The sequence below is a fragment of the Salvelinus alpinus genome, chromosome 2 (assembly GCF_045679555.1).
Source record: "Salvelinus alpinus chromosome 2, SLU_Salpinus.1, whole genome shotgun sequence".
Lineage (NCBI taxonomy): Eukaryota > Metazoa > Chordata > Actinopteri > Salmoniformes > Salmonidae > Salvelinus > Salvelinus alpinus.
In genome coordinates this window covers 110,324,169-110,350,534 of record NC_092087.1, presented here as the reverse complement: position 1 = coordinate 110,350,534, position 26,366 = coordinate 110,324,169, and the positions used below count along the sequence as shown (strand labels likewise).

Sequence of the window (26,366 nt, the reverse complement as noted above, 5' to 3'; positions counted from 1 at the left end):
ATCACACAAGTCAGAGTTATTCTTTAACTAAATCTTTATTCAGTTATTAATAAGGGAGCATGTTAATACAATTATAACATATCAACATTCATATAAAGAATCAATATCAATTGAGTGCTCTACGATAATGATGGCTGGTCGACAAATCACCCCCAGAGATTCGTTGAGAGCCCCGAGACAAAAGTACAAAGGTCTTTTATAGCCAAGGTACACCCCTTTCAACCTAAATGACGAACAACAGATGTATAGAACGGGTCACAAGGTTAAGATTTGTATGAAAGATAGTGTCTGCTGAGAATTATAACTATCTGCTGTAAAAACTGTACTCTTTGTGTAGAGACCAGGGTCTGGCCCTGGGGTCATCTCTCCCTGGTACCATATAGAACAGAAACATTAACTCATGCTCTGGAATGCAGTCTCTTTAAGTTTTATCACCCAAAATACATTGTAAAGCTCCTGTCAGTGTTATCTCCCAGAGGCCCATCCTCAGTAGAACACACATAGTTCTAAGAACCCTCTATTCTGTTGCATAAAACAACCATTTGATGCAATAAAAGTATTATAACATAATGTTGCAGTTTTGCTCTCAGTGTCCACTGAAAGTTGACTAGTAACAACAACTGGGACCTAAAAGTCACCCACTATGAGACCCACTAAATCTGCCCAAGAAGAGGAAAACAAAAGAAAAAACCCACACCAAACTTTATGGCAGGAAGCAAACCAGAACGATAGCACAACTAAAGTTGTTGACTCTCCACATCTATCAAGACAACTGGAGCACTGGGCCAGACACTCTTAAATAGAACCTGGACCAGCTCAGGTGAAACACCTTCCCACTAACGAGATGGACAAGCCAGCACAGGTGTAACACATACTGACTAACGAGGTGACACCAATCAGTGCTTCCTACGTACTAACGAGCTATACGTGCTAAAAATCCAAACCTCAAAACATAAATGGAAAAACCAAAGACTAACACCTTAATAGAATGCTTAACACCAACAGAATTTTTTTTTCATTTCACATTATAATCATCTACAATGCTTCACCTTCACCAATATAAACATGTTGTCTACTGGCTGTCAACAATTAAAAACAAGAAAAAAACTAATTTTTCCCCCACTATCTTCTAGAACTCTCGTCCACTTGGAACAAACAAAAACCAAAAAACGTGCAGTCAAAACAAGATCCATGGCAACTCAAACGCAAAACTTTTTGACTGCCCAACCTTCAGACAATCAGAAACCAAGTTGTCCTCACCATGGACACAAGCACCAAAAACGCTGTTGTTTTGACAAGTAGCAATAATTCACTGATATCGATTAGGGGGGAAATCAGGTTGTTCGTGCTGTTGAAACTAACACAACTAAAAAAAACACATGGAAATGGGAGATATCTTTTAGCTCACTGGTTAGAGGACAACCTGCAGAAGACAGTCAGCTACATTTTGGAGTGATGCATTTAAATGTAGGGGTCGCTAAACAAAGGAACGCAACACTTATTTGTCATAACGCATCGATATAACGCTAAAATCAATTGTGCCGAGAAGAGGGAGATGAGGCTGCACGTCCTGTTAAAACTAACAGTTTAAAAACCACACGGAATCTGGGAGTAATGTGTACATCCCTGGTTAGAGGACAACTTGTATAAAACAGCTCCCTATATTTTGAAGTGTTGCATTTTGATTCAAGTGGGTCACCAACGTGGTAAGTGTAACACAGCTTTTTTTGTGTTAGTCATTTTTTGTTAAAGATTTTCCCCCTGAGGATAATATCCATATCATGCTGAAATCAATAGAACAGGGGGCAAACGTTTAGGGTTCTACATTGTGACATTATTAAAATACTCCTACTACAATGTTAAAACATTCTACATTGAGACATTAATTCATTGATATCATGAAACAACTCCTTCATGTATTTTCTGATATTTGATCAGAGATGTTTTATCAGATTATCTCTGGTCACAGCTATGAGATTTCTCTCCTGTGTGTGTTCTCTGGTGTCGAGTCAGAATGTTAGATGTAATAAAACTCTTCCCACATTGATCACAGCTATAGGGTTTCTCTTCTGTGTGTCTTCTTTGGTGCACTGTCAGATGGCCAGATTGACCAAAACTCTTCCCACATTGACCACAGCTATACGGTTTCTCTCCTGTGTGTGTTCTCTGGTGTACAGTCAGATGGCTAGATGTAGTAAAACTCTTCCCACATTGACCACAGCTATACGGTTTCTCTCCTGTGTGTGTTCTCTGGTGTACAGTCAGATGGCTAGATTCAGTAAAACTCTTACCACATTGAGCACAGCTATAAGGTTTCTCTCCTGTGTGTCTTCTCTGGTGTCGAGTCAGAATGTTAGATGTAATAAAACTCTTTCCACATTGATCACAGCTATAGGATTTCTCTCCTGTGTGTATTCTCTGGTGCACTGTCAGATCGCTAGATTGAACAAAACGCTTCCCACATTGATCACAGATATAACGTTTCTCTCCTGTGTGTGTTCTCTGGTGTACAGTAAGATGGCTAGATGTAGTAAAACTCATCCCACATTGAGTACAGCTATAAGGTTTCTCTCCTGTGTGTATTCTCTGATGAATTTCTGATGAGGTGAATCTCTTCCCACAGTCAGAGCAGCAGTGAGGTTTCTTCCCTGTGGATCTCTGCTGGTGTTTCTTGAGGTGTTCTGACCTGGAGAGACTTCTCTGCCTCGTCAGCATCATGAGGTTGTTGAGGCTCCGCAAAGGATCCACAACAGTCACGTCTCTCTCCTGTGTGAACGACAAAGTGTGACCGATGGTTAAAGGCCAACAACAGCAGAAATGCACTGTAAAAGGTGATGCCAACAGAGTAGCCATGATGTTGTACAACAATTGACGTCTGTAATAAATGTTCAAATAATTTGACAATTGTCTTAAAATGAGCAACATTAGTCATATTTTGTCTTGTTTTCACATTAGTAGTAACATCGATGATTGTAGGCTCGAAATAAGTTATTCGTGTTGTTGAAATCCTAAGCAGTGTGCCAGACGACTTTTGGTCTCCAATATAGGCCCCTTACTGTGTTTAATAAAATTGAGGCACGAGGGCGATGGATACATAATTTCAATGCAGAAACTCCTCCCTGCTAATGAGGACACCGAATAAAATAAAGACTAGATAGAATAAAGACCTCCTCCATTCCTGCCATTATTTAAAGCGATTGTGATACCTCACATCTCAAAATAGGGCTACTTAATGTTAGATCCCTCACTTCAAAGGCAGTTATAGTCAATGAACTAATCACTGATCATAATCTTGATGTGATTGGCCTGACTGAAACATGGCTTAAGCCTGATGAATTTACTGTGTTAATTGAGGACTCACCTCCTGGTTACACTAGTGACCATATCCCCCGTGCATCCCGCAAAGGCGGAGGTGTTGCTAACATTTACGATAGCAAATTTCAATTTACAAAAAATAAAAAAAGTTAGTCTTTTGAGCTTCTAGTCATGAAATCTATGCAGCCTACTCAATCACTTTTTATAGTTACTGTTTACAGGCCTCCTGGTCCGTATACAGCGTTCCTCACTGAGTTCCCTGAATTCCTATTGGACCTTGTAGTCATGGCAGATAATATTCAAATTTTTTGTGACTTTAATGGAAGTCACAAAATGGAAAAGTCCACAGTCCCACTCCAAAAGGCTTTCGGAGCCATCATCGACTCAGTGGGTTTTGTCCAACATGTCTCCGGACCTAGTCACTTCCCCAGTCATACTCTGGACCTAGTTTTGTCTCATGGAATAAATGTTGTGGATCTCCTCATAATCGTGGACTATCGGACCACCATTTTATTACGTTTGCAATCGCAACAAATAATCTGCTCAGACCCCAACCAAGGAGCATCAAAAGTCATGCTATACAGGAAAATAAGAACAACAGGAGTTTCAGCCGACCCAGTTGATAGTTGATACAATGTTTAAAGTTCGTTGTAGACAGGCCATGCGTAGCCAATGTGATTTATAAGATATTTATTTTTTATCAGGATATTTTGTACCTGCAGGCCACAACGATAAAATGTTTGGGCTTTATGTAGGTTATTTAAAAAAACTTAGCAATGGCAATAAAAAATTGTATTTATAATTTTCATTTAAATAGAATGTAGATTAACCACAGAGAATGATGTTGAGATTCAAAGACTACTATAAATTAAACTGTTCCAGTAAAATGTGAATATGAAAATCATAACTGGCACCAGATCAGTAGAAATGGTCAGATAAATTAGCGTACCAAATGGAAAAAGGTTGCCGACTGCTGGTGTAGCCTATTACCAGAAACCATAGGACTATAACATCAGAATTTACGAAGGCCAGCAGCAGCGGGAGGAGTAGGCTAAAGAAGAGGTTTTTCTGATGGTTATCTTGTTTCAGAGGGGTGTCATCAATAGCCCATAATGACAACAGATAAACAGAAATACCTTATTTACATAAGTATTCAGACCCTTTGCTATGAGACTCGAAATTGCTTTCAGGTGCATCTTGTTTCCATTAATCATCCTTGAGATGTATCTACAACTTGTTCAGAGTCCACCTGTGGTAAATTCAATTGATTGGATATGATTTGGAAGGCACACACTTGTCTATATAAGGTCCCACAAATGACAATGCATGTCAGAGCGAAAACCAAGCCATGAGGTTGAAGGAACTGTCCCTAGAGGTCCTAGATAGGATTGTGTCGAGGCACAGATCTGGGGAAGAGTACCAAAAAAAATTCTGCAGCATTGAAGGTCCCCAAGAACTCAGTGGCCTCCATCATTTATAAATGGAATACTGTGCCTAGAGCTGGTCACCTCCCCCAATCGCTCAGTTTGGACAGAAGGGCCTTGGTCAGGGAGGTGACCAAAAACCTGATGGTCACTCTGACAGAGCTCCAGAGATCCTCTGTGGAGATGGAAGAACCTTCCAGAAGGACAACCATCTCTGCAGCCCTCCACCAATCAGACCTTAACGGTAGAGTGGCCAGATGGAAACCACTCCTCAGTAAAAAGGCACATAACAGCCTGCTCGGAGTTTGCCAAAAGGCACCTTAAGGACTCTCAGACCATGAGAAACAAGATTTGCTGGCTTGATGAAACCAAGATGGAACTGTTTGGCCTGAATGCCAAGAGTCACGTCTGGAGGAAACCTGGTACCATGGTAACCTGGTACCATCCCTACGGATGATGCTGTGGAGATGTTTTTAACAAAATGTGGAAAAAGTCAAGGGGTCTGAATACTTTCAGAATGCACTGTATACAGCAACACCTCCCCTATAAGCATTCCTGTCTTTTCTGTAGATGTTATATCCCTGTATTGCTACTGCTGGATCAAAGGAATTATCTCAGTGAGTTTCAGAGATGAACAATAGAGTCAATTCCAAATTCAATAGGCAGGCAAGTTAACAAAAACGTTTCCAAATAAAAACTATTCCAGAAAATGTCAAAGCGTATATAACGCCCGTCCAAGAGACTGTCGACCAATCGCGTTCACATTGTCATGCTGTGACACACAGTTCCTAAGCTAATTCTCACGAAATCTCTTTTTAAAGTCAGGGTATGAGTCGAGAAACATGCCTATTTTCCTTGAAAGTACGTAATGTTACGATTGCAAAGCTTTACGATATTACAGAGAACAAGTCAATAATCTCTAAAAATATTTGTATTGTTGTGCATCTTGTTCACGGAGGGTAATTAAATTAATTCATGCCAATGTTCTTTTCTTTAAGCTGTTAATACGAATCTAAAGGAGTTTCCAATATCCTAATTTCTTAAAGTATTTCTGGTGATAGCTAGTGATAGTGATACACAAGCTAGTTCTATTTGAAACATTGCCATCCCATGGCAGCATTTACCAGCCACCAGGTTCAGAAGCTTTAAAACCACATAAAAAATATTATATTTTTGCCCAAAGTTAAGATATAAAATTTTCAAACTGAACATAATTCATGCTGGTTATTATTTTAGGCTATTTTAGTTTTGGAGTCAAAGATAGTTTTGGAATAGTTTTCATTCTTCAAACAGGTTTGTTAATTTATTTCAGTTTACTAAAAACTTTTCCTAATTACTTTTTTCTATAATAAGCATGGAGGTTTCCCCTATCAACCAGTCATAGGTACTGGTGACAAAGCGCCTCGTAACCTAGCTGGGAATGGGACAGACGGAACCCTTCTGTGGTAACAGACAGGGGCGATTTGTAATCAAAACGAATTCCCAGGAATGGGGTTCATATGAACCACAGAGACTGTGTGGGATAATAACATGGCCCTGTCCAACCCTGCTTGTTCCCTCGACTCCGCTACCAACCTCCAACAGGACCCTTAACCTGTATCATTAGACACCTCATAATGAGCTACAGGTAGGAATCAGCAATGAATCCCAATAATGAGACACCTCTGGGGAGGGGTGTCAGCAACATATATAAAAAAAAATATATATAGTGTTTTATGACAAACCGTTTTTTACAAATCCGTCAAGACACCAACTTAGACTTGACTGTGAAATGCTTTACTTACAAGCCCTTAACCAACAGTGCAGTTCAAGAAGAAGAAAACATTTACCAAGTAGACTAAAATAAAAAGTAATAATAAAAGTAACACAATGAGAATAACGAGGCTATATACAGGGGGCACCGGTACTGAGTCAGTGTGGAGGCTATATACAGGGGGCACCGGTACTGAGTCAATGTGGAGGCTATATACAGGGGGCACCGGTACTGAGTCAGTGTGGAGGTTATATACAGGGGGCACCGGTACTGAGTCAGTGTGGAGGTTATATACAGGGTGCACCGGTACTGAGTCAGTGTGGAGGTTATATACAGGGTGCACCGGTACTGAGTCAGTGTGGAGGCTATATACAGGGGGCACCGGTACCGAGTCAGTGTGGAGGCTATATACAGGGGGCACCGGTACCGAGTCAGTGTGGAGGCTATACACAGGGGGCACCAGTACTGAGTCAGTGTGGAGGCTATATACAGGGGGCATCGGTACCGAGTCAGTGTGCGGGGGTACAGGCTAGTAGAGGTAATCTGTACATGAAGGTGGGGGCATAGTGACTATGCATAGGTAACAAACAACCAGCGAGTAGCAGCAGTGCACCAAAGTGGTGATGGTGGTGATTTTATGAATTGTTCAGCATTCTTATGGCTTGGGGGTAGAAGCTGTTGAGGAGGCTTTTGGTTCTAGACTTGGCGCTGCGGTACCACTTGGCGTGCGGTAGCAGAGAAAACAGTCTATATAGTGCGAACGTCCCAGTACATCACTGTGTCCAAGCTTCCTGCCATCCAGGACCTATATAATAGGCGGTGTCAGAGGAAAGCCCACAAAATTGTCAGAGACTCCAGTCACCCAGTCCAGTGTATTACCTTTTGAGGATCTGGGGACCCATGATAAATCTTTTCAATCTCCTGAGGGGGAAAAGGTTTTGTTGTGCCCTCTTCATGACTGTCTTGGTATATACCCACGTGGGTGATTGAAAGATGAACTGAGGTCCACACTCCAGTCCAGTTGATGGTGGTAATGCACCTTAAAGTTGGTTTCCAACCGCCATATAAAGTCCAAAGAAGAAAAAGAAGCTTAAAGGAAGGTGAAATTACGAGAAACGAATTTGGTTTACCGTTTGGGGTATTGCAACTGGTTACTTATTTTGATGTGATATGAAAGTATTGTGTGAAATTATTCTCAATTGATATGAAAGTACAGCGATTTATGTTTCTAGAAATGTATCGCAATTGAAAATCGATTCACATTTAGATGGAATATTTGACTATTTTAGCTGCCAGAGCCAGTCTACCTCTGAAAATAACATACAGTCCTTGGACCTTGAGGAGTAACGGGGGCAGGAATCAGCAGTAGAAACAAGAACAAAGAGTACTCCCTGCCCATTTCAGTAAAAAGCTGAGGGACAAGGCTGGAGAAATGCAACCATCCATGATATCAACATTCTAGTTTTAACCATGTTTTGAGGATATACAGTGTTTGTTTATATTTACTGACAAACATTGGAGTAAAAAAAAGCTTATATTTTGGGTTCTGATGGGGTACAACAGTTGAACTAAGCTCATGAGGCATTTATAAGTGAATTCTTAAAGAAACAATGGGTACATATCATTAATGTATAAGTCCCAAAATAGATGTAACAACTGCTGATTGCCCCTTTAAGACTACATATTGGGCTAATCTAATAGGATATATTGAGGACTACAGTATTTCAGGCATTGTCATTGGATGCATTTGATCAATTGTTAACGTTTTGTTGATGGTCCACTCTTGATGTTCTACACGTTACAGTGTAGCTTCAGCCATTCCTACAGAACAACATTAAAGTGTAGAACCCCTTTACTGCATATTGGTTCAACGACTGCAGAGACGGTACTTACTGGGGTTAAACAGATCTCCCTCCTCCTCTTCTTCCTTCTCCTCCTCTTTTACTGCATCATCCTCCTCCTCCTCTTTCACTCTGAACGCATCTTCCTCTTCTTTCACTGAAACGTCTTTCTCTTCTTCTTTCACTGTAACAGCCTCACTCTCTACTTCTTGTTTTACTGTGACATCCTCTTCTTCCTTCTCCTCTTTCACGACAATGTTCAGCCCCAGAGCTTCATTCTCCGTCCAGCAGACCACCTCTTCTTTAACGAGAGGGGAGAAGTTTAGGGAGCTCATGTTCGGGGATGTTAGCTAGCTAGCTATCATTAGCGACTAGGCTAGTGCTAATTTAACCAGCCAGCTACTATAGCTGACTAATACAAAATAACGTAATATTATATTAAATAGGTTAACAAGTTGATACTACAGAAGTGTGTCTAAAACACAGTCGGTAATATACACCGAAAGCGTATTAATAGCTTGAATCTTTCGGCTATGTTGGCTAGCAAGCTACCGGGGTGGTTGACGAGCTGTTTATGAAGAACCGTCCACTAGATTATACGTCACGCTGGCAGCGTCGCCTGAAAGACTCACATCGCCGTCTGCTGACTGGAGGGGAAACGCAGTTGAGGATCATATTTTATTTTCAGACAAAGATTATTGTAAATGGATTTAATTAAATAATACTATTATATTGAGACATACAAAGACAGGAAAGTGTTGATTGATTACTGCGAATAAAAAATGGTTACTGCAGCACATTTAAGGCAGTTTCATTAAGTCAAACTAAATCTAAATAATTAGCAAGCTACTGTAGGTCCATACTGCTCCTACATGGTGTAACAATACATCATGTAGATGTATATAATGAACAGACTAGGTCTATACTGCTCCTACATGGTGTAACATTACATCATGTAGATGTATATAATGAACAGACTAGGTCTATACTGCTCCTACATGGTGTAACAATACATCATGTAGATGTATATAATGAACAGACTAGGTCTATACTGCTCCTACATGGTGTAACAATACATCATGTAGATGTATATAATGAACAGACTAGGTCTATACTGCTCCTATATAATGAACAGACTAGGTCTATACTGCTCCTACATGGTGTAACAATACATCATGTAGATGTATATAATGAACAGACTAGGTCTATACTGCTCCTATATAATGAACAGACTAGGTCTTTACCGCTCCTACATGGTGTAACAATACATCATGTAGATGTATATAATGAACAGACTAGGTCTATACTGCTCCTACATGGTGTAACAATACATCATGTAGATGTATATAATGAACAGACTAGGTCTATACTGATACTACATGGTGTAACAATACATCATGTAGATGTATATAATGAACAGACTAGGTCTATACTACTACTACATTTGTATGTATTATTATATGTTAATTATTTCTCCTTTATTTAACCAGGTAGGCCAGTTGAGAACAAGTTCTCATTTACAACTGCAACCTGGCCAAGATAAAACAAAGCAGTTCGACACATACAACAACACAGAGTTACACATGGAGTAAAACAAACATACAGTCAATAATACAGTAGAAAAATAAGTCTATATACAATGTGAGCAAGTGAGGTGAGATAAGGGAGGTAAAGTGAAGGCAAAAAAAAAGGCCATGGTGGCAAAGTAAATACAATATAGCAAGTAAAACACTGGAATGGTAGATTTGCAGTGGAAGAATGTGCAAAGTAGAGATAGAAATAATGGGGTGCAAAGGAGCTAAATAAATAAATAAATACAGTAGGGAAAGAGGTAGTTGTTTGGGCTAAATTATAGATGGGCTATGTTCAGGTGCAGTAATCTGTGAGCTGCTCTGACAGCTGGTGCTTAAAGCTAGTGAGGGAGATAAGTGTTTCCAGTTTCAGAGATTTTTGTAGAGAATTATAGTTGGGAGTGTTGGGAGTGTTAAGTGTGTTGATATAACGGTAATAATGTCACATGGAATCAAGTGGTCACTAGATGTCTACGGTGCCAAAGAGAATTATAGTTGGGAGTGTTGGGAGTGTTAAGTGTGTTGATTTAACGGTAATAATGTCAAAATTCCACTTTTAGTCTAAGGTACTAGATCACAGTGTTAGAGTTGTCACTATAGACCCGAGTGGTGCAGCAGTCTAAGGTACTGCATGGCAGTGTTAGAGGTGTCACTATAGACCCGAGTGGTGCAGCGGTCTAAGGTACTGCATGGCAGTGCTAGAGGCGTCACTAGAGGCGTCACCCGGGTTCGATCCCGGGCTGTACCACAACCTGCCGTGATCGGGAGTTCCATAGGGCGGCACACAATTGGCCAAGCGTCGCCCGGTGTTTCCTCCTACACATTGGTGCAGCTGGCTTCCGGGTTAAGCGGGCGGGTGTTAAGAAGCGCGGTTTGACGGGTCATGTTTCAGAGGACGCATGACTCGACCTTAGCCTCCTGAGCCCATTGGGGAGTTGCAGCGATGAGACAAGATCCACATTGGGGAGTTGCAGCGATGAGACAAGATCCACATTGGGGAGTTGCAGCAATGAGACAAGATCCCCATTGGGGAGTTGCAGCGATGAGACAAGATCGAAATTGGGGAGAAAAAACGGGGTTAAAATGATAAAAAATGTTTAAAAAATGACAACAAACAAAGGTTGCATCCCAACGTGGCAATAAACAGTAGGCAAAGTGACCATGTCAGGACAAAATGAACTCAAACGTTTTACCATTTTACCCACCATTTACAACAACGTCACTGAGCACCATCACTATCTTTCCTTCGTGGATCTCCTGCATGTTTACATATCTGGCATTACTCATCTCATATGTATATACTGTATTCTATCCTATTCTACTGTATATTAGTCTATGCATTACTCATCTCATATGTATATACTGTATTCTATCCTATCCTACTGTATCTAAGTCTATGCATTACTCATCTCATATGTAAATACTGTATTCTATCCTATTCTACTGTATCTTAGTCTATGCCCCTCTGACATCACTCGTCCATATTTTTATATATTCTTATTCCTTTACTTAGATTTGTGTGTATTAGGTATTTGTTGTGAGCTAGGAACACAAGCATTGAGTTAGATATTACTGCACTGTTGGAGCTAGAAACACAAGCATTAATTTAGATATTACTGCACTGTTGGAGCTAGGAACACAAGCATTTAGTTAGATATTACTGCACTGTTGGAGCTAGAAACACAAGCATTAAGTTAGATATTACTGCACTGTTGGAGCTATGAACACAAGCATTTAGTTAGATATTACACCACTGTTGGAGCTAGAAACACAAACATTTAGTTAGATATTACTGTTGGAAACACCCCATCTCTTTACATTACTTATGCATATTCAGTGGCCTGACTGCATCCAGACTATGTCAAAGGCCCATCCTGGTAGATCTGAACCTAATGCAGCTTGGAGTGATCAGATGACAGAAGTCACATTTAGGTGCCAGGTGTAACTGAGGCCGTAGATGCTCCATATCCATTGCTTTGAGTGTTTTATATAATATGACTAAATATGTTAATTTCTGTGTTGCAGGGGCAGTCAAGAAATGGAACGGCAAGGCCACAGAACATGACCACTCCACCATCAGAGCTGTGGGAGACCACCTCAAGCCCCTGGTAGAGCCGGGGGTAGTGTTTACCACTCCACCACAGCTTCAGCAGGCTGGAAAAGTGATACTGTTTTTCATACTAAGATGGACCATCAGTCTGTTGATTGGTCAGTCATTGGGTTAATTTGTTTTGCAATATGTTCAAATCAAATCAAGCTTTATTTATACAGCACATTTCAGACATGCAACACAATGGCTTCTCAGGAAAAAACAATGAAAATAAACAGGAATATTTATAACACAAACATAAGAGGATAAAAAACAATAATACCAACTTAAAGACTAATGAGCATCCTAAGGACATGACATTGATTAAAATATTAAAATATCCAATCCAAAAATATAAGCTTGTTTTTTAGGATGGGCTCTGAAAGTCACTATGGGGTGTCCAATGAAAGTTGACTAGTAACAACAACTGGGACCTCAAAGACACCCACCATGAGACCCACTAAATATGCCCAAGAAGAGGCAAACAAAAGAAAAACTCACACCAAACTTAAAGACAGGAAGCAAACCAAAAAGGTGGCGCAACTAAAGGTGTTGACTCTCCACATCTATCAAGACAACTGGAGCACTGGGTCAGACACTCTTAAATAGAACCTGGACCAGCTCAGGTGAAACACCTTCCCACTAACGAGATGGACAACCCAGCACAGGTGTAACACATACTGACTAACGAGGTGACACCAATCGGTGCGCCCTACGTGCTAACGAGCTATACACGCTAAAGTCCAACCTCAAAACATAAATGGAAAAACCAAAGCCAACAAAAATCCCCCTTAAGACAACAAATATATCCTATATTTTTGTTGGACAAGTTTGCTCACCACCAACAGAAAACAACTTCCATTTCACATTATAATCAACTACAATGCTTCTACAATATAAACATGGTGTCTACTGGCAGTCAACAATTAAAAACAAGAAAAAACACATCCTTCTAAATAATAATATAGAATCGTATAATAATATCGTATCTTTTCTCCTTTTTCTTTCTATAGATTCCTAAACTATTATTTTTTCCCTTCTAGAACTCTCGTCTTCCTAAAACTCACAAGCTTCTAGAACTCTCATCTTCCTAAAACTCACTAGCTTCTAGAACTCTCATCTTCCTAAAACTCACTAGCTTCTAGAACTCTCATCTTCCTAAAACTCACTAGCTTCTAGAACTCTCATCTTCCTAAAACTCACTAGCTTCTAGAACTCTCGTCCCCTTGGAACGAGCCCAAACAAAACTCATCTCCAATACGGAAAACCGTGCAGTCAAAATAAATTGTGATCCATGGCAACTCACTGGCTAAACGCAAAACACAAATCTTTTTGACTGCCCACCTTTGAGAAAATCAGCAACCAAGTTGTCCTTACCACGGACATGTCTGATTTCAAGAGGAAACTCCTGCAATATCAGTAGTAACTTTCCACCTCACTGCAGAGCTTCTCCCTCTTTTCAGGGTTCACTAGATAGGCATGTTGTTGGATCGGGGCCCAGTCCCCAATGTCATGCTCTAGTACATTTGGGTTGGCACATCTGAGAATGAACCCTGCTATTCTAAAAGAAGGGCAACAATGTCAATATATTTATACCCGAAAATTGTCAGTTGATTGCATAAATAATTATGATTACTAAAAGTTACATGAATTGTAAACATGAATTACCAAAACCAAATGTACACCCCTTTGATCATATGTATTGTCAATAATTCACTTAATGGTAAGGCATGGTATAATAAAAAATGTTTAAAAAAATATTTGATTGCATACTCTTATTTTCAACGACTTTTCAATTACATTTTGCTAGGTGGGATAGCCTCAATGTCAAAACACAGTTTTAACGTGTCCAAATCAATAACCAATATGTAGAAACAGTTTGGGATAAATTGAAAACCTAAACATAACATGTGCTATTTACACAAACATCTGCCACAATAATCATATTACTTGTATTTAAAAAAAAAAAAAATGACTTTATAATCTGCACAAGCACCAGAAACAGTGTTGTTTTGACAAGTAGCAATAAATCACTGATATCAATTAGGGGGGAAAACAGGTTGTACGTGATGTTGGAATGCATTTAAATGTAGGGGTCGCTAAACAAAGGAACGCAACACTTATTTGTCATAACTAATCAATTTCATGCTAAAATAATTTGTGCGACAGGAGGGAGATGAGGTTGCGCGTCCTGTTAAAACTAACAGCTCAAAAACCACACGGAATCTGGGAATAATGTGTACTTACTAAATCTCATAAATAGTACTCTTCCAATTCAGAGCCTGGATTTTCCCCCTGAGGCTAATATCCATATCATGTTGAAATCAATAGAACAGGGGACAAACGTTTAGGGTTCTACATTATGACATCATTAAAATACTCCTACTACAAGGTTAAAACATTCTACATTGTGACATTATTTCATTGATATCAAGAAACAACTCCATGTATTTTCTGATGTTTAGTCAGAGATCTTTTATCAGATTACCTCTGGTCACAGCTATACGATTTCTCTCCTGAGTGTGTTCTCTGGTGCACTGTCAGATAGCTAGATCTAGTAAAACTCTTCCCACATTGATCACAGCTATAAGGTTTCTCTCCTGTGTGTGTTCTCTGGTGTAATGTCAGATTGCTAGATTGACTAAAATTCTTCCCACATTGATCACAGCTATAAGGTTTATCTCCTGTGTGTGTTCTCTGGTGCACTGTCAGTTCACTAGATTGACAAAAACTCTTCCCACATTGATCACAACTATAAGGTTTCTCTCCTGTGTGTATTCTCTGGTGTATAGTCAGATTGCTAGATGAAGTAAAACTCTTCCCACATTGATCACAGCTATGAGGTTTCTCTCCTGTGTGTGTTCTCTGGTGTAAAGTCAGATAGCCAGAAGTAGTAAAACTCTTCCCGCATTGACCACAACTATAAGGTTTCGCTCCTGTGTGTGTTCTCTGGTGTAATGTCAGATAGCCAGAAGTAGTAAAACTCTTCCCACATTGACCACAGCTATAAGGTTTCTCTCCTGTGTGTGTTCTCTGGTGCACTGTCAGATCACTAGATTGACAAAAACTCTTCCCACATTGACCACAGCTATTAGGTTTCTCTCCTGTGTGTATTCTCTGGTGCAATGTCAGAGAGCCAGATGCAGTAAAACTCTTCCCACATTGACCACAGCTATAAGGTTTATCTCCTGTGTGTATTCTCTGGTGTAATGTCAGATTGCTAGATGTAGTAAAACTCTTCCCACATTGATCACAGCTATAAGGTTTCTCTCCTGTGTGTGTTCTCTGGTGTAATGTCAGATTGCTAGATGTAGTAAAACTCTTCCCACAATGACCACAGCTAAAAGGTTTCTCTCCTGTGTGTATTCTCTGGTGTATAGTCAGATTGCTAGATGTAGTAAAACTCTTCCCACATTGATCACAGCTATAAGATCTCTCTCCTGTGTGTGTTCTCTGATGCATTTTAATGCCTGATGAGGTGAATCTCTTCCCACAGTCAGAGCAGCAGTGAGTTCTCTTCCCTGTGGATCTCTGCAGGTGATTATTGAGGCGTTCTGATCTGGAGAGACTCTTCTCTGCCTCGTCAGCATCATGAGGTTGTTGAGGCTCCCCAGAGGATCCACGATAGTCCCGTCTCTCTCCTGTGTGAACAACAAAGTCAGATGATTAAAGGCCCACAACAGTGGAAATCCACTGTAAAAGGTGATGCCAACAGCGTAGCCATGATGTTGTACAACAATTGACGTCTGTAATGAATGTTAAAATTATTTGACAATTGTCTTAAAATGAGCAAGAATAGTCATATTTTAGTAGTAACATCGATGATTGTAGACTAGAAATAAGTTATTCATGTTGTTGAAACTCTAAGCAGTGTGCCAGATGACTTTTGGTCTCCAATATAGGCCCCTTTCTGTGTTTAATAAAATTGTGGCACGAGGGCGATGCGCACACAATTTGATTGCAGAAACACCTCCCTGCTAATGAGGATGTAGTATATCTGGTAATGAGGAAACCGATAGTAATGGATGTAGTATATCTGCTAATGAGGAAACCACAAGTTATGGATGTAGTATATCTGCCTGGAGCAAAAATGGTGAGCAAAGCTTTTAGTTTTTCACAATGTATTCTGAATGGGGGAAAAACTCAGGGGAGTAACCTCTATTTCCAGGTTGATTATGAGTACATTTCACACTACTTTGGATTATAATTGTAAGGCTCGTTTGAATGTCCTGCTTAATATAAATGTTTGCTACAGTATTAAGAATTATGTGTAATTATTGAAGAACCGCGTTAATGACAGTATACATTTGGGTGTTGCTAATAAAGTTAAGATTTCTTTGTATTTCACCTTTATTTAACCAGGTAGGCCAGTCGAGAACAAGTTCTCATTTACAACTGCGACCTGGCCAAGACAAAGCAAAGCAGTGCGACAAAAAAACAACAGAGTTACATACACTTGGGATAAACAAACGTAAGTGTCCCCTTTATTTTTTTGAGCAGTGTATATCCAATAACGTCCCAGACGGAGCATTTCTTCATGTCTATATAACTCATTGCAGACAAGGACATGACATGCCCAATGTGCGTGGCCAAGAACTGGCAATATGCCTGACCTGTCACTCCAAAGGCTCTCATTCGGTCCCACATCAGGCTAGATGCTTCATTACACGTTCTACTGCCTGTTGACATCTAGTGGAAGGCGTATGAAGTGCATACAGATCCATAAATATAAGGCATTTGAATAGGCGATGCCTTTCAAAGCGACCCATTTCAGAATTTTCACTTCCTGTTTGGAAGTTTGCCTGCCATGTGAGTTCTGTTTTACTCACAGATATAATTCAAACAGTTTTAGAAACTTCAGAGTGTTTTCTATCCAATAGTAATAATCATATTCATATCATATGATCTAGGACAGGGTACGAGGCTGTGTAATTTGGGCACCAATTCATCCAAAAGTGAAAATGTCGCCCCCTATCCCTATTAACTTGGCTTTCGAAGACTTTTGAAAGGCAGGGCAGGATGGATATAGGTCTGTAACAGTTTGGGTCTAGAGTGTAACCCCCTTTGAAGAGGGGGATGACCGCGGAAGCGTTCCAATCTTTAGTAATCTCGGACGATACGAAAGAGAGGTTGAACAGACTAGTAATAGGGGTTGCCACAATGGCAGAGGATAATTTTAGAAAGAGAGGGTCCAGATTGTCTAGCCCAGCTGATTTGTAAAGGCCCAGGTTTTGCAACTCTTTCAGAACATCAGCTATCTGGATTTGGGTGAAGGAGAAGCTAGGGAGGCTTGGGGAAGTAGCTGCGGGGGATGGGGAGCTGTTAGTGCAGTACGCCACAGGATGTTTTTGTGCTGGTCGAGGGCAGTCAGGTCTGGAGTGAGCCAAGGGCTATATCTGTTCTTAGGTCTACATTTTTTTAAAGGGGCATGCTTATTTAAGGTGGTGAGTAAATTACAATTAAAGAACAACTAGGCATCCCCTACTGACGGGATGAGGTCAATATCCTTCCAGGATATCCGGGCCAGGTCGATAAGAAAGGCCTGCTTGCAGAAGTGTTTTAGGGAGCGTATGACAGTGATGAGGGGTGGTCGTTTGACCGCGGACCCATAACGGATGCAGGCAATGAGGCAGTGATCGCTGAGATCCTGATTGAAAACAGCAGAGGTGTATTTGGAGGGCAAGTTGCTCAGGATATCTATTAGGGTGCCCATGTTTACGGATTTAAGGTTGTACCTGGTGGGTTCCTTGATAATTTGTGTGAGATTGAGGGCATCTAGCTTGGATTGTAGGAAGGCCGGGGTGTTAAGCATATCCCAGATTAGGTCATCTCTGCAGTAGATTGCAACTCTCTTTTTGACAGTTCTATCTTGATGGAAAATGTTGTAGATGGGGATGGAAATATCAGACTTTTTGGTGGCCTTCCAAAGCCAGGATTCAGACACGGCAAGGACATCAAGGTTGTTGGAGTGTGCTAAAGCAGTGAGTAAAACAAACTTAGGGAGGAGGCTTCTGCTGTTAACATGCATGAAACCAAGGCTTTTATGGTTACAGAAGTCAACAAATGAGAGCGCCTGGGGACACACAGGGCCTGGTTTAACCTCTACGTCACCCGAGGAACAGAGGAGTAGGATGAGGTTACGGCTAAAGGCTGTCAGAACTGGTCGTCTAGTGCGTTGGGAACAGAGAATAAAAGGTGCAGATTTCTGGGCGTGGTAGGATAGATTCAAGGCATAATGTACAGACAGGGGTATGGTAGTGTGCGGGTACAGTGGAGATAAACGTAGGCATTGAATGACGATAAGAGAGGTTGGATCTCTGGAGGCACCAGTTATGCTAGGTGAGGTCACCGCATGTGTGGGAGGTGGGACAAAAGAGTTCCCTGGGGCATGTTGAGTGGGACTAGGGGCTCCGCAGTAAAACAAAACAATAATAACTACCCTAAACAACAGTATACAAGGCATATTGACATTAGAGAGAAATAAAGCGAGGCATAAAGCAATTACAGGTGTTGATTGGGAGAGCTAGCTAAGACAACAACGGGTAAGACAACAACAACAGGTAAAATGGCGATGAACGGGCAGAGAGGGTCAGTTAAAACCTTTTATGGCTGCAATCCCGCTACCGGGATGATATGACAACAGCCAATGATAGTGCAGGGCGCCAAATTCAAACAACAGAAATCTCATAATTAAAATTCCTCAGACATTCATGTGTCTTATATCATTTTAAAGGTAATCTTGTTGTTAATCCCACCAAAAGTGTCCGATTTTAAAAATATGCTTTTCAGCGAAAGCACTACAAACGATTGTTAGGTCACCACAAAACCACATTAAGCACAGCCATTTTTCCAGCGAAAGATAGCTTTCACAAAAAGCAGAAATAGAGATAAAATGAATCACTAACCTTTGATTATCTTCATCAGATGACACTCATAGGACTTCATGTTACACAATACATGCATGTTTTGTTTGATAAAGTTCATATAAAAAAAATCTGAGTTTACATTGGCGCGTTAGATTCACTAGTTGCAAAAACATCAAGTGATTTTGCCACATCGTTTCAACAGAAATAGTTATACCTCTCCTTAATGCAACTGCTGTGTCAGATTTCAAAAAAACTTTACGGAAAAATAAACTATGCAATAATAGCTCAGAACAATAGCCAAGCTCAGAACAATAGCCAAATTACGGAGCTCAGAACAATAGCCAAATTAGCCGCCATGTTGGACTCAACAGAAACCAGAAAATACATGATAAATGTTTCCTTACCTTTGATGAATTCATCAGAATGCAGTCCTAGGAATCCCACAATAAATGCTTGATTTGTTCTCAAATGTCTGTTATTTATGTTCAATTAGCTACTTTGGAATTGTTTACCAAACGCCCTAACCAAAGTCACAAAGCGCGTCCCTATAACGTGACGAAATGTCCAAAAGTTCCGTTAGTCAGTAGAAACATGTCAAGCGATGTACTGAATCAATCGTTAGAATGTTGTTAATATACATCTGAATAACGTTCCAACCGGAGAATTACATTGACTTCAATTGACCGATGGAACGGAGCTCCCTCTCACGTGAACGCGCCTCTTCAATGTGTGGTCACCTCATGGCGGTGATGACTAATTCCTGTCTCCTTCGGCCCCCCTTCACATTAGAGTCATCAGACAAAGTTGTTGACTGTTGACATCTAGTGGAAGCCGTAGGAAGGGAAAACGAATCAATATCTCGCTGTAATTTCAATGAGAGCTTGGTTGAAAATCTGGCACCCCCAGAAAAAAATCCAAACAGGAAGTGGAACTTCTCAGGTTTTTGCCTGCCATATGAGTTCTGTTTTACTCACAGACATAATTCAAACAGTTTTAGAACCTTCAGAGTGTTTTCTATCCAATACTAATAATAATATGCATATATTAGCAACTATGACATAGGAGCAGGATGTTTACTCTGGGCACCACTGTGCACCTTTCATCCAAGCTACTCAATACTGCCCCTGCAGCCATAAGAAGTTAACTACACACAGGGCCTGAGTTCGAGGCTGGGGCCGACAGATAAACAAAATAGAGTACCGTGATTAATGAACAGTCCAGCAGGCATCAGCTATGTAGCAAAGTGATCATAGGGTCCAGTGAACAGCAATATATGAACCAGGGAAGCCTTTAGCTAGTCGTCACTATGCTAGCCGGGAGCCGGCCCTGGCTCGAGGCTAACTGGTGCTAGCTTCGGGACAAGGTGTCACTGACGTCTGTCAAAGGCCGGTTGAGGGCATATCTGACGGAATTGCGTTGGCAGACCAGTCGTGATGGATCGGCGGGGCTCTGTGTCGACAAAGGGCTCAGGCCAACTGGCAAAAGAGGTATTGTAGCTGGAGTAATTTTGTTTGCTAGCCGGGAGATGCACCTGGCTCGAGGCTAACTGGTGCTAGCTTCGGGACAAGGGCGTCAGCCACTATAGCCAATCCGGTGCAAAGGTACAGAGCTTACGGCAGGAATCCGGTGATGTAGTGGCTTCTAGTCGTCTTAGTGAAGAGTCTGGGAGGCATCAGCTGTGTAGCCGAGTGATCATAGGGTCCACTGAGCAGGCCAGGAGATGGGCCTGGCTCAAGGCTAGCTTCGGGGCTGGGCCACTCGGTAGCAGCTAGCCAGCTGCGATTATCTGGTGTAATGGTCCAGAGCTTACGGCAGGAATACGGTGATGTAGTGGAGGAAAACAGTCCGATATGCTCAGGGTTGATATCGCGCTGTACAGACTTAGCCTGGATAGTACCTGTCAAAGTGGCTGGTGTCTGAGCTAAAAAGGCGGGTTGCCGGGAGGTGTATATAATAAAAAAATGGAAAAAGATATTGCAATATATTTCAATATATACAAAAAAAGGTAACATTTTCAACAAACGTCTTACTGCTACGCCATCTGATTACAAGATGACTCTCAGTTAAAAACCATTGGATTTAGCAAACTCTGAAATTATTTAGTGTTTCTGTGCCCATGAAAACTGTTTTCCAGCGTAACACAAGGAGCCACTAAAGGATACGTAGTTCGAGTGCATTTCAGAATACAAAAAAATTGTCCGACAGCAAGATCCAATATTTAAGTTGAAGTTCATCATATGACAAGCGTAACGTTATGACTATAACTACTGTTCCCTGAAGGAGGGAAACTAGTTACAACATACTATTAAATTCACGCCTCGCTGGAAGCTCCGCCTTCCACTGTTGATGAGTGTGAGGCTCGGATTTATTCCTTAAATTTAACACCACTCTTCACCGACCCAGGAAGGGGTGTGGCCAAACAGGTGTTGCCCCTCGTTTCCCTTCTTCAGGGAAAACTAGGTATAGTGTTAGGTTCTAATTTTTCAGAATAAATAACTCACGGACACTAGAGAAGCTTAACCAAGTTTAATTCTTCCCAAAGGGTCGTTACAGCCGTAGTTCAGACAAAAACATGTTCTCACCATCACAAGTATATATACCCCACTTTGGACACTCCCCCTACTCTCCAATCATTACATCTTCTGGTATACCCACATTTACATTTAAGTCATTTAGCAGACGCTCTTATCCAGAGCGACTTACAAATTGGAAAGTTCATACATATTCATCCTGGTCCCCCCGTGGGGAATGAACCCACAACCCTGGCGTTGCAAGCGCCATGCTCTACCAACTGAGCCACACGGGACCACACCCCACTTTTTTAACTACTGTTCCCTGAAGGAGGGAACAGGGGGCTCCCTCCGGTCGGGTTGTGTTGACGACCGGCTCCCTCCGGTCGGGTTGTGTTGACGACCGGCTCCCTCCGGTCGGGTTATGTTGACGAGCGGCTCCCTCCGGTCGGTTGTGTTGACGACCGGCTCCCTCCGGTCGGGTTGTGTTGACGACCGGCTCCCCCCGGTCGGGTTGTGTTGACGACCGGCTCCCTCCGGTCGGGTTGTGTTGACGACCGGCTCCCTCCGGTCGGGTTATGTTGACGACCGGCTCCCTCCGGTCGGGTTGTGTTGACGACCGGCTCCCTCCGGTCGGGTTATGTTGACGACCGGCTCCCTCCGGTCGGGTTATGCTGACGACCGGCTCCCTCCGGTCGGGTTATGTTGACGAGCGGCTCCCTCCGGTCGGGTTGTGTTGACGACCGGCTCCCTCCGGTCGGGTTGTGTTGACGACCGGCTCCCTCCGGTCGGGTTGTGTTGACGACCGGCTCCCTCCGGTCGGGTTGTGTTGACGAGTGGCTCCCTCCGGTCGGGTTGTGTTGACGAGCGGCTCCCTCTGGTCGGGTTGTGTTGACGACCGGCTCCCTCTGGTCGGGTTGTGTTGACGACCGGCTCCCTCTAGTTATGACTTCGAGGCATTTGTGTGTCTTAATTATTTGATCAAACAGAATGCTTAAAGCATCAGACAAATTCAGTACGTATATTTGATTTTATAAAAACACATGGGGCGATTGGTAGAAAGAACAGATGACTCTTGGTTGACCAAGATGTATTTTAGTTGGGGACAGCACTAGAACATGATTTTGGGGCTCCCGAGTGGCGCAGCGGACACTGCATCTCAGTGCTTGAGGCGCCACTACAGACACCCTGGATCAAATCCAGACTGTATCACAACCGGCTGTGATTGGGAGTCCCATAGGGCGGCACACAATTGGCCCAGCATCGTCCGGGGTAGGCAGTCATTGTAAATAAGAATTTGTTCTTACCTGACTTGCCTAGTTAAATAAAGGTTACATTTAAATAAATAAAAAAAAGTGTTTCATGATAAAGCATTTTTTACAAATCCGTCAAGGCACCAACTTTGAGAAGGGTTTAAAACAAAGGTTTCAAACCAATTCATGAATGTAATTGCATCTAGGTATGTCTTGCCTTTAATGTAAAGGCATGAAAAAAAAATGGCTGAATATTATACAATGACTTATCAACAGCTCTAATAATAAGCCTCCACAGGAAATCTTCACTGGCAATTCTAGAATATACTATATAGCCTAGAAATCTGGTTAAACTATCATTATGACATCATGGATGAATTCTAGAATATACTATATATCCTAGAAACCTGGTTAAACTATCATTATGACATCATGGATGAATTCTAGAATATACTATATATCCTAGAAACCTGGTTAAACTATCATTATGACATCATGGATGAAATCTAGAACATACTATATATCCTAGAAACCTGGTTAAACTATCACTATGACATCATGGATGAATTCTAGAATATACTATATATCCTAGAAACCTGGTTAAACTATCATTATGACATCATGCATGGCCAGTCCTTGTATTCATAGTGTAGTGAATTCGTGGGGAAGCCCTGAGCTGAACTCAAACCTGGGTCCAGTGACTCTCAAGCCAACACCTTATAACTGTTACACCAAGATGTCTGAACTTCTTGACGAGGTCGCTAGGTAATGAGTTAGGGTTGCTACAATAGCTTTCTCTATGAATTTGAGAGTGGTTACATTTCTCCAGCCCCCATCCCTCAGCTGTTTACCAAACCAAGTCTCTTGGCAGCCATTTTGTTGCTGTTTAAATACTAGGTTGTCCCTTTAAAAAGCCACACATCAATCAACCAATCTGCAGTTGAAACAATAACACAGCAGTCATTCCACCACTGTTTTGGTAATAAGATGATGATGGGCCTGGAGACATTTAACTACTCTCAAATTCATAGACAGACCTATGGATGCAAGGACTGACCATCCATGATATCAACATTATAGTTTTAACCATGTTGAGGCTATACAGTGTTGATTTACATTGTTTCTAGACATTGGAGTAAAAAAAGCATATTTTGGGTTCTGATGTGGTACAACAGTTGAACTAAGCTCATGAGGCATGTGTTATATTCTTCAAGAATCAATGACTATAAAATAAATAATTTTAAAGTCAAAATATGGATGTGGTAATTGCAGATTTCCCCTTTAACACCAAACATCAGTTCAACAACTGCAGAGTTTGTACCTCTGTTTTTAAGACAGTACTTACCAGTGGTAATCACGGCCCGGTTTCTCAAAACCATCTTATGGCTAAGTTCATCTTTAGAACCACTGGATGCCTTAAATTGCGTTTGGGAAATCGGGCCCAGATATCCAGTTTCCTCCTCCTCTTCTTCCGATGAGACCGTAAACTCCCCATCCTCCGCTTTCACTTCAAAAACTGAATCCTCCTCATCTTTAACTGGAACACCCCCCTCCTCTTTCACTCTGAACGCCTCTTCCTTCACTGTAACGTCTTTCTCTTCTTCTTTCCCTGTAACAGCCTCACCCTCTACTTGTTTTTGTATTGTAACATCATTCTCTTCCTCCTCCTCTTTGATGAGAGCTTCTTTCTCCGTCCAGCAGACCGTCTCTTCTTCAGCAGGAAGAGAGTAATTTAGTGAACTCATGGTCGGAGATGTTAGCTAGCTAGGCTAATGCTAACTTAACCAGCCCGCCAGCTGAATAATAACAACAACACCGTAAATATGAAATGAAATAGGATAACTAACTAACTAGACGACAGACGAGGGTTTAAAATACAGTGGCTAATATACACTAAAGCGTCTAAAGAGCTTTATGGGTTCGGCTATTTTGGCTAGCAAGCTACAGAGGTGTCTGACTAACTGTTGCTGCTGCTGAAAGAAGCGTTCCGTCCACTAGATTATACGTCACACTAACAGCATTGCGTTCTGTCCACTAGATTATACGTCACACCAACAGCATTGCCTTAAAATCGCACACCGCCATCTGCTGACTGGAGTGGGTAACGCTCAGTCTGAACCTCTGACTGCGATGGAGATGTGCGACTTTAAGACAACGACGCTCGTGTGACGTAAAATATATATTATAATGTTCAGACAAAAAGTTAGTGTAGGAAGCATGAGTTTTTACTCACCAGTGTAACAATACAGTGTGGTTAAAGACTTAGTAACTAAGTTGTGTTCACGATCTGGTTCCCTATACGCACAACCAGTTATGTTTTTGAATGATCACATATGTATTAATTTATTTCGGGATTCTGGGTAATCCACAGCAGATTTTTGGAGAATTGCTGTGGGTGAGTTCAAAATTGAATAGTCCCGGAATAGAAATATATAAAGTTGACATTACATCATAAAATCCACCTTTTAAATCATACTGTAGCGAGCCGCACAGACAGCTGTGTGTTATGTGTTAGGCCAGTAGGTGGTTGTGTTGTACTGACCAGTACCCAGTGTTCGCGGGGTCCGACATGCCAATCAACCTGCTATCTGCCAATCACGGGAATGCCTGGAATGTTCTGATGCCGGGCATCCTGGCGGTTGGCGGAGTGGCGTGGAGGGGGTTTGGGCAGGGGGATGGAGCATTGGAAGTTAAGACCAGGTTTAGCCTTTGTTCTCCCTCTTTACGTCTGGGCTTCACAAGAGAAGGTCCCGATTGGCTTGTGGGTTATCTGTCATTTATTTGGCGTGTGCTACGGCCCAAACAGTAGCCTGTGTAAAGTTGGTTTAATAAACCGTCGATTCGCAAACTCAAGCCTCTGTCTGGACAATTGTTCATTTATGATCTTGTCAGGTCATTACAATACATTAGCAATTTATGTTTTAGTAACTACTGTTGTTGGTTTGGCGTCAAATAAGCCTCTCTTTATATGTTACTTGCCAAATCTCAGTTTTCCATGTGGGTTTTATGCTAAAGTTCCCTCTTTCAAGTTGGTATCTAACTGGAAAATGCATCTTCTTTAGGAGTGCTATTTTTACCCTGTCGACTACTGATCATTCATCCACACTGTGTGTCTCATCAATGCAGGTCATTTATGACAAATGTATAAAGTACATGTTTTATAAACTCATGAACACCAGCCAGTTTATCAGCCCGGTTTTGTTAGTTTAGGTGAATTATACTTCTTCGCCACCAGAGGGGGACATTGAGTAAATCTTCAGGTTAATTTGATATATTTTGATAGTAAAATGGATGACAGTTTATTCTGATGTAGTGAATATGAGACACATGGAAACAATTGATTCATTTATTATAGTAAATTAGGAATTAGTAGGAATTGTTAAATCCACTATACGATCACAATGACTTTGATAGACATTTCAATAGTTTTTTTGTTAGTGTATTCTAGGGCAGATTAATGGAGAATTGCTGTGGGAGTGCTATTTATATCCCGTCACTACTGATCATTCATCCAGACTGTGTGTGTCCCATCATTGCAGCTTTGGAAATAAATGAACTATCCATCCATTGCTCCTTCCTGTGTTGACTCACTGACTTGAGAGACCAGGAAGGTCACACTAGCTCGATAGGTTGATATCTAGCTCAAGCGTCACCTCATGCCTTTCATTAACTGTGTGGTTGTGTTATCTAGTGGGAACCCGTTAGCACGGTGGGCTCTGGTGCCTTCTTGCCGTGGGCTCCAAA

The 26,366-nt window shown here is 41.4% G+C and overlaps 2 protein-coding genes and 1 long non-coding RNA gene across 3 annotated transcripts in view; 1 reads left to right on the top strand and 2 right to left on the bottom strand.

Moving 5' to 3' along the window:
• Window positions 1-26,366, top strand: part of LOC139548974 (zinc finger protein 180-like) — a 155,079-nt gene that overhangs the window by 117,157 nt on the left and 11,556 nt on the right. The gene's annotated exons all lie outside the window — the stretch shown is intronic.
• LOC139550637 (uncharacterized) lies at window positions 17-2,901 on the bottom strand. Its single transcript, XR_011670100.1, has 2 exons — window positions 2,292-2,901; window positions 17-223 (listed from the first exon to the last, which is right to left on the bottom strand). It is a non-coding gene; the product is annotated as an uncharacterized lncRNA (long non-coding RNA).
• LOC139549473 (zinc finger protein ZFP2-like) lies at window positions 12,146-16,029 on the bottom strand. The gene has a single exon (XM_071360026.1). The coding sequence runs from the start codon at window positions 15,453-15,455 to the stop codon at window positions 14,478-14,480; it is 978 nt and encodes a 325-aa protein (XP_071216127.1). The 5' UTR covers window positions 15,456-16,029; the 3' UTR covers window positions 12,146-14,477.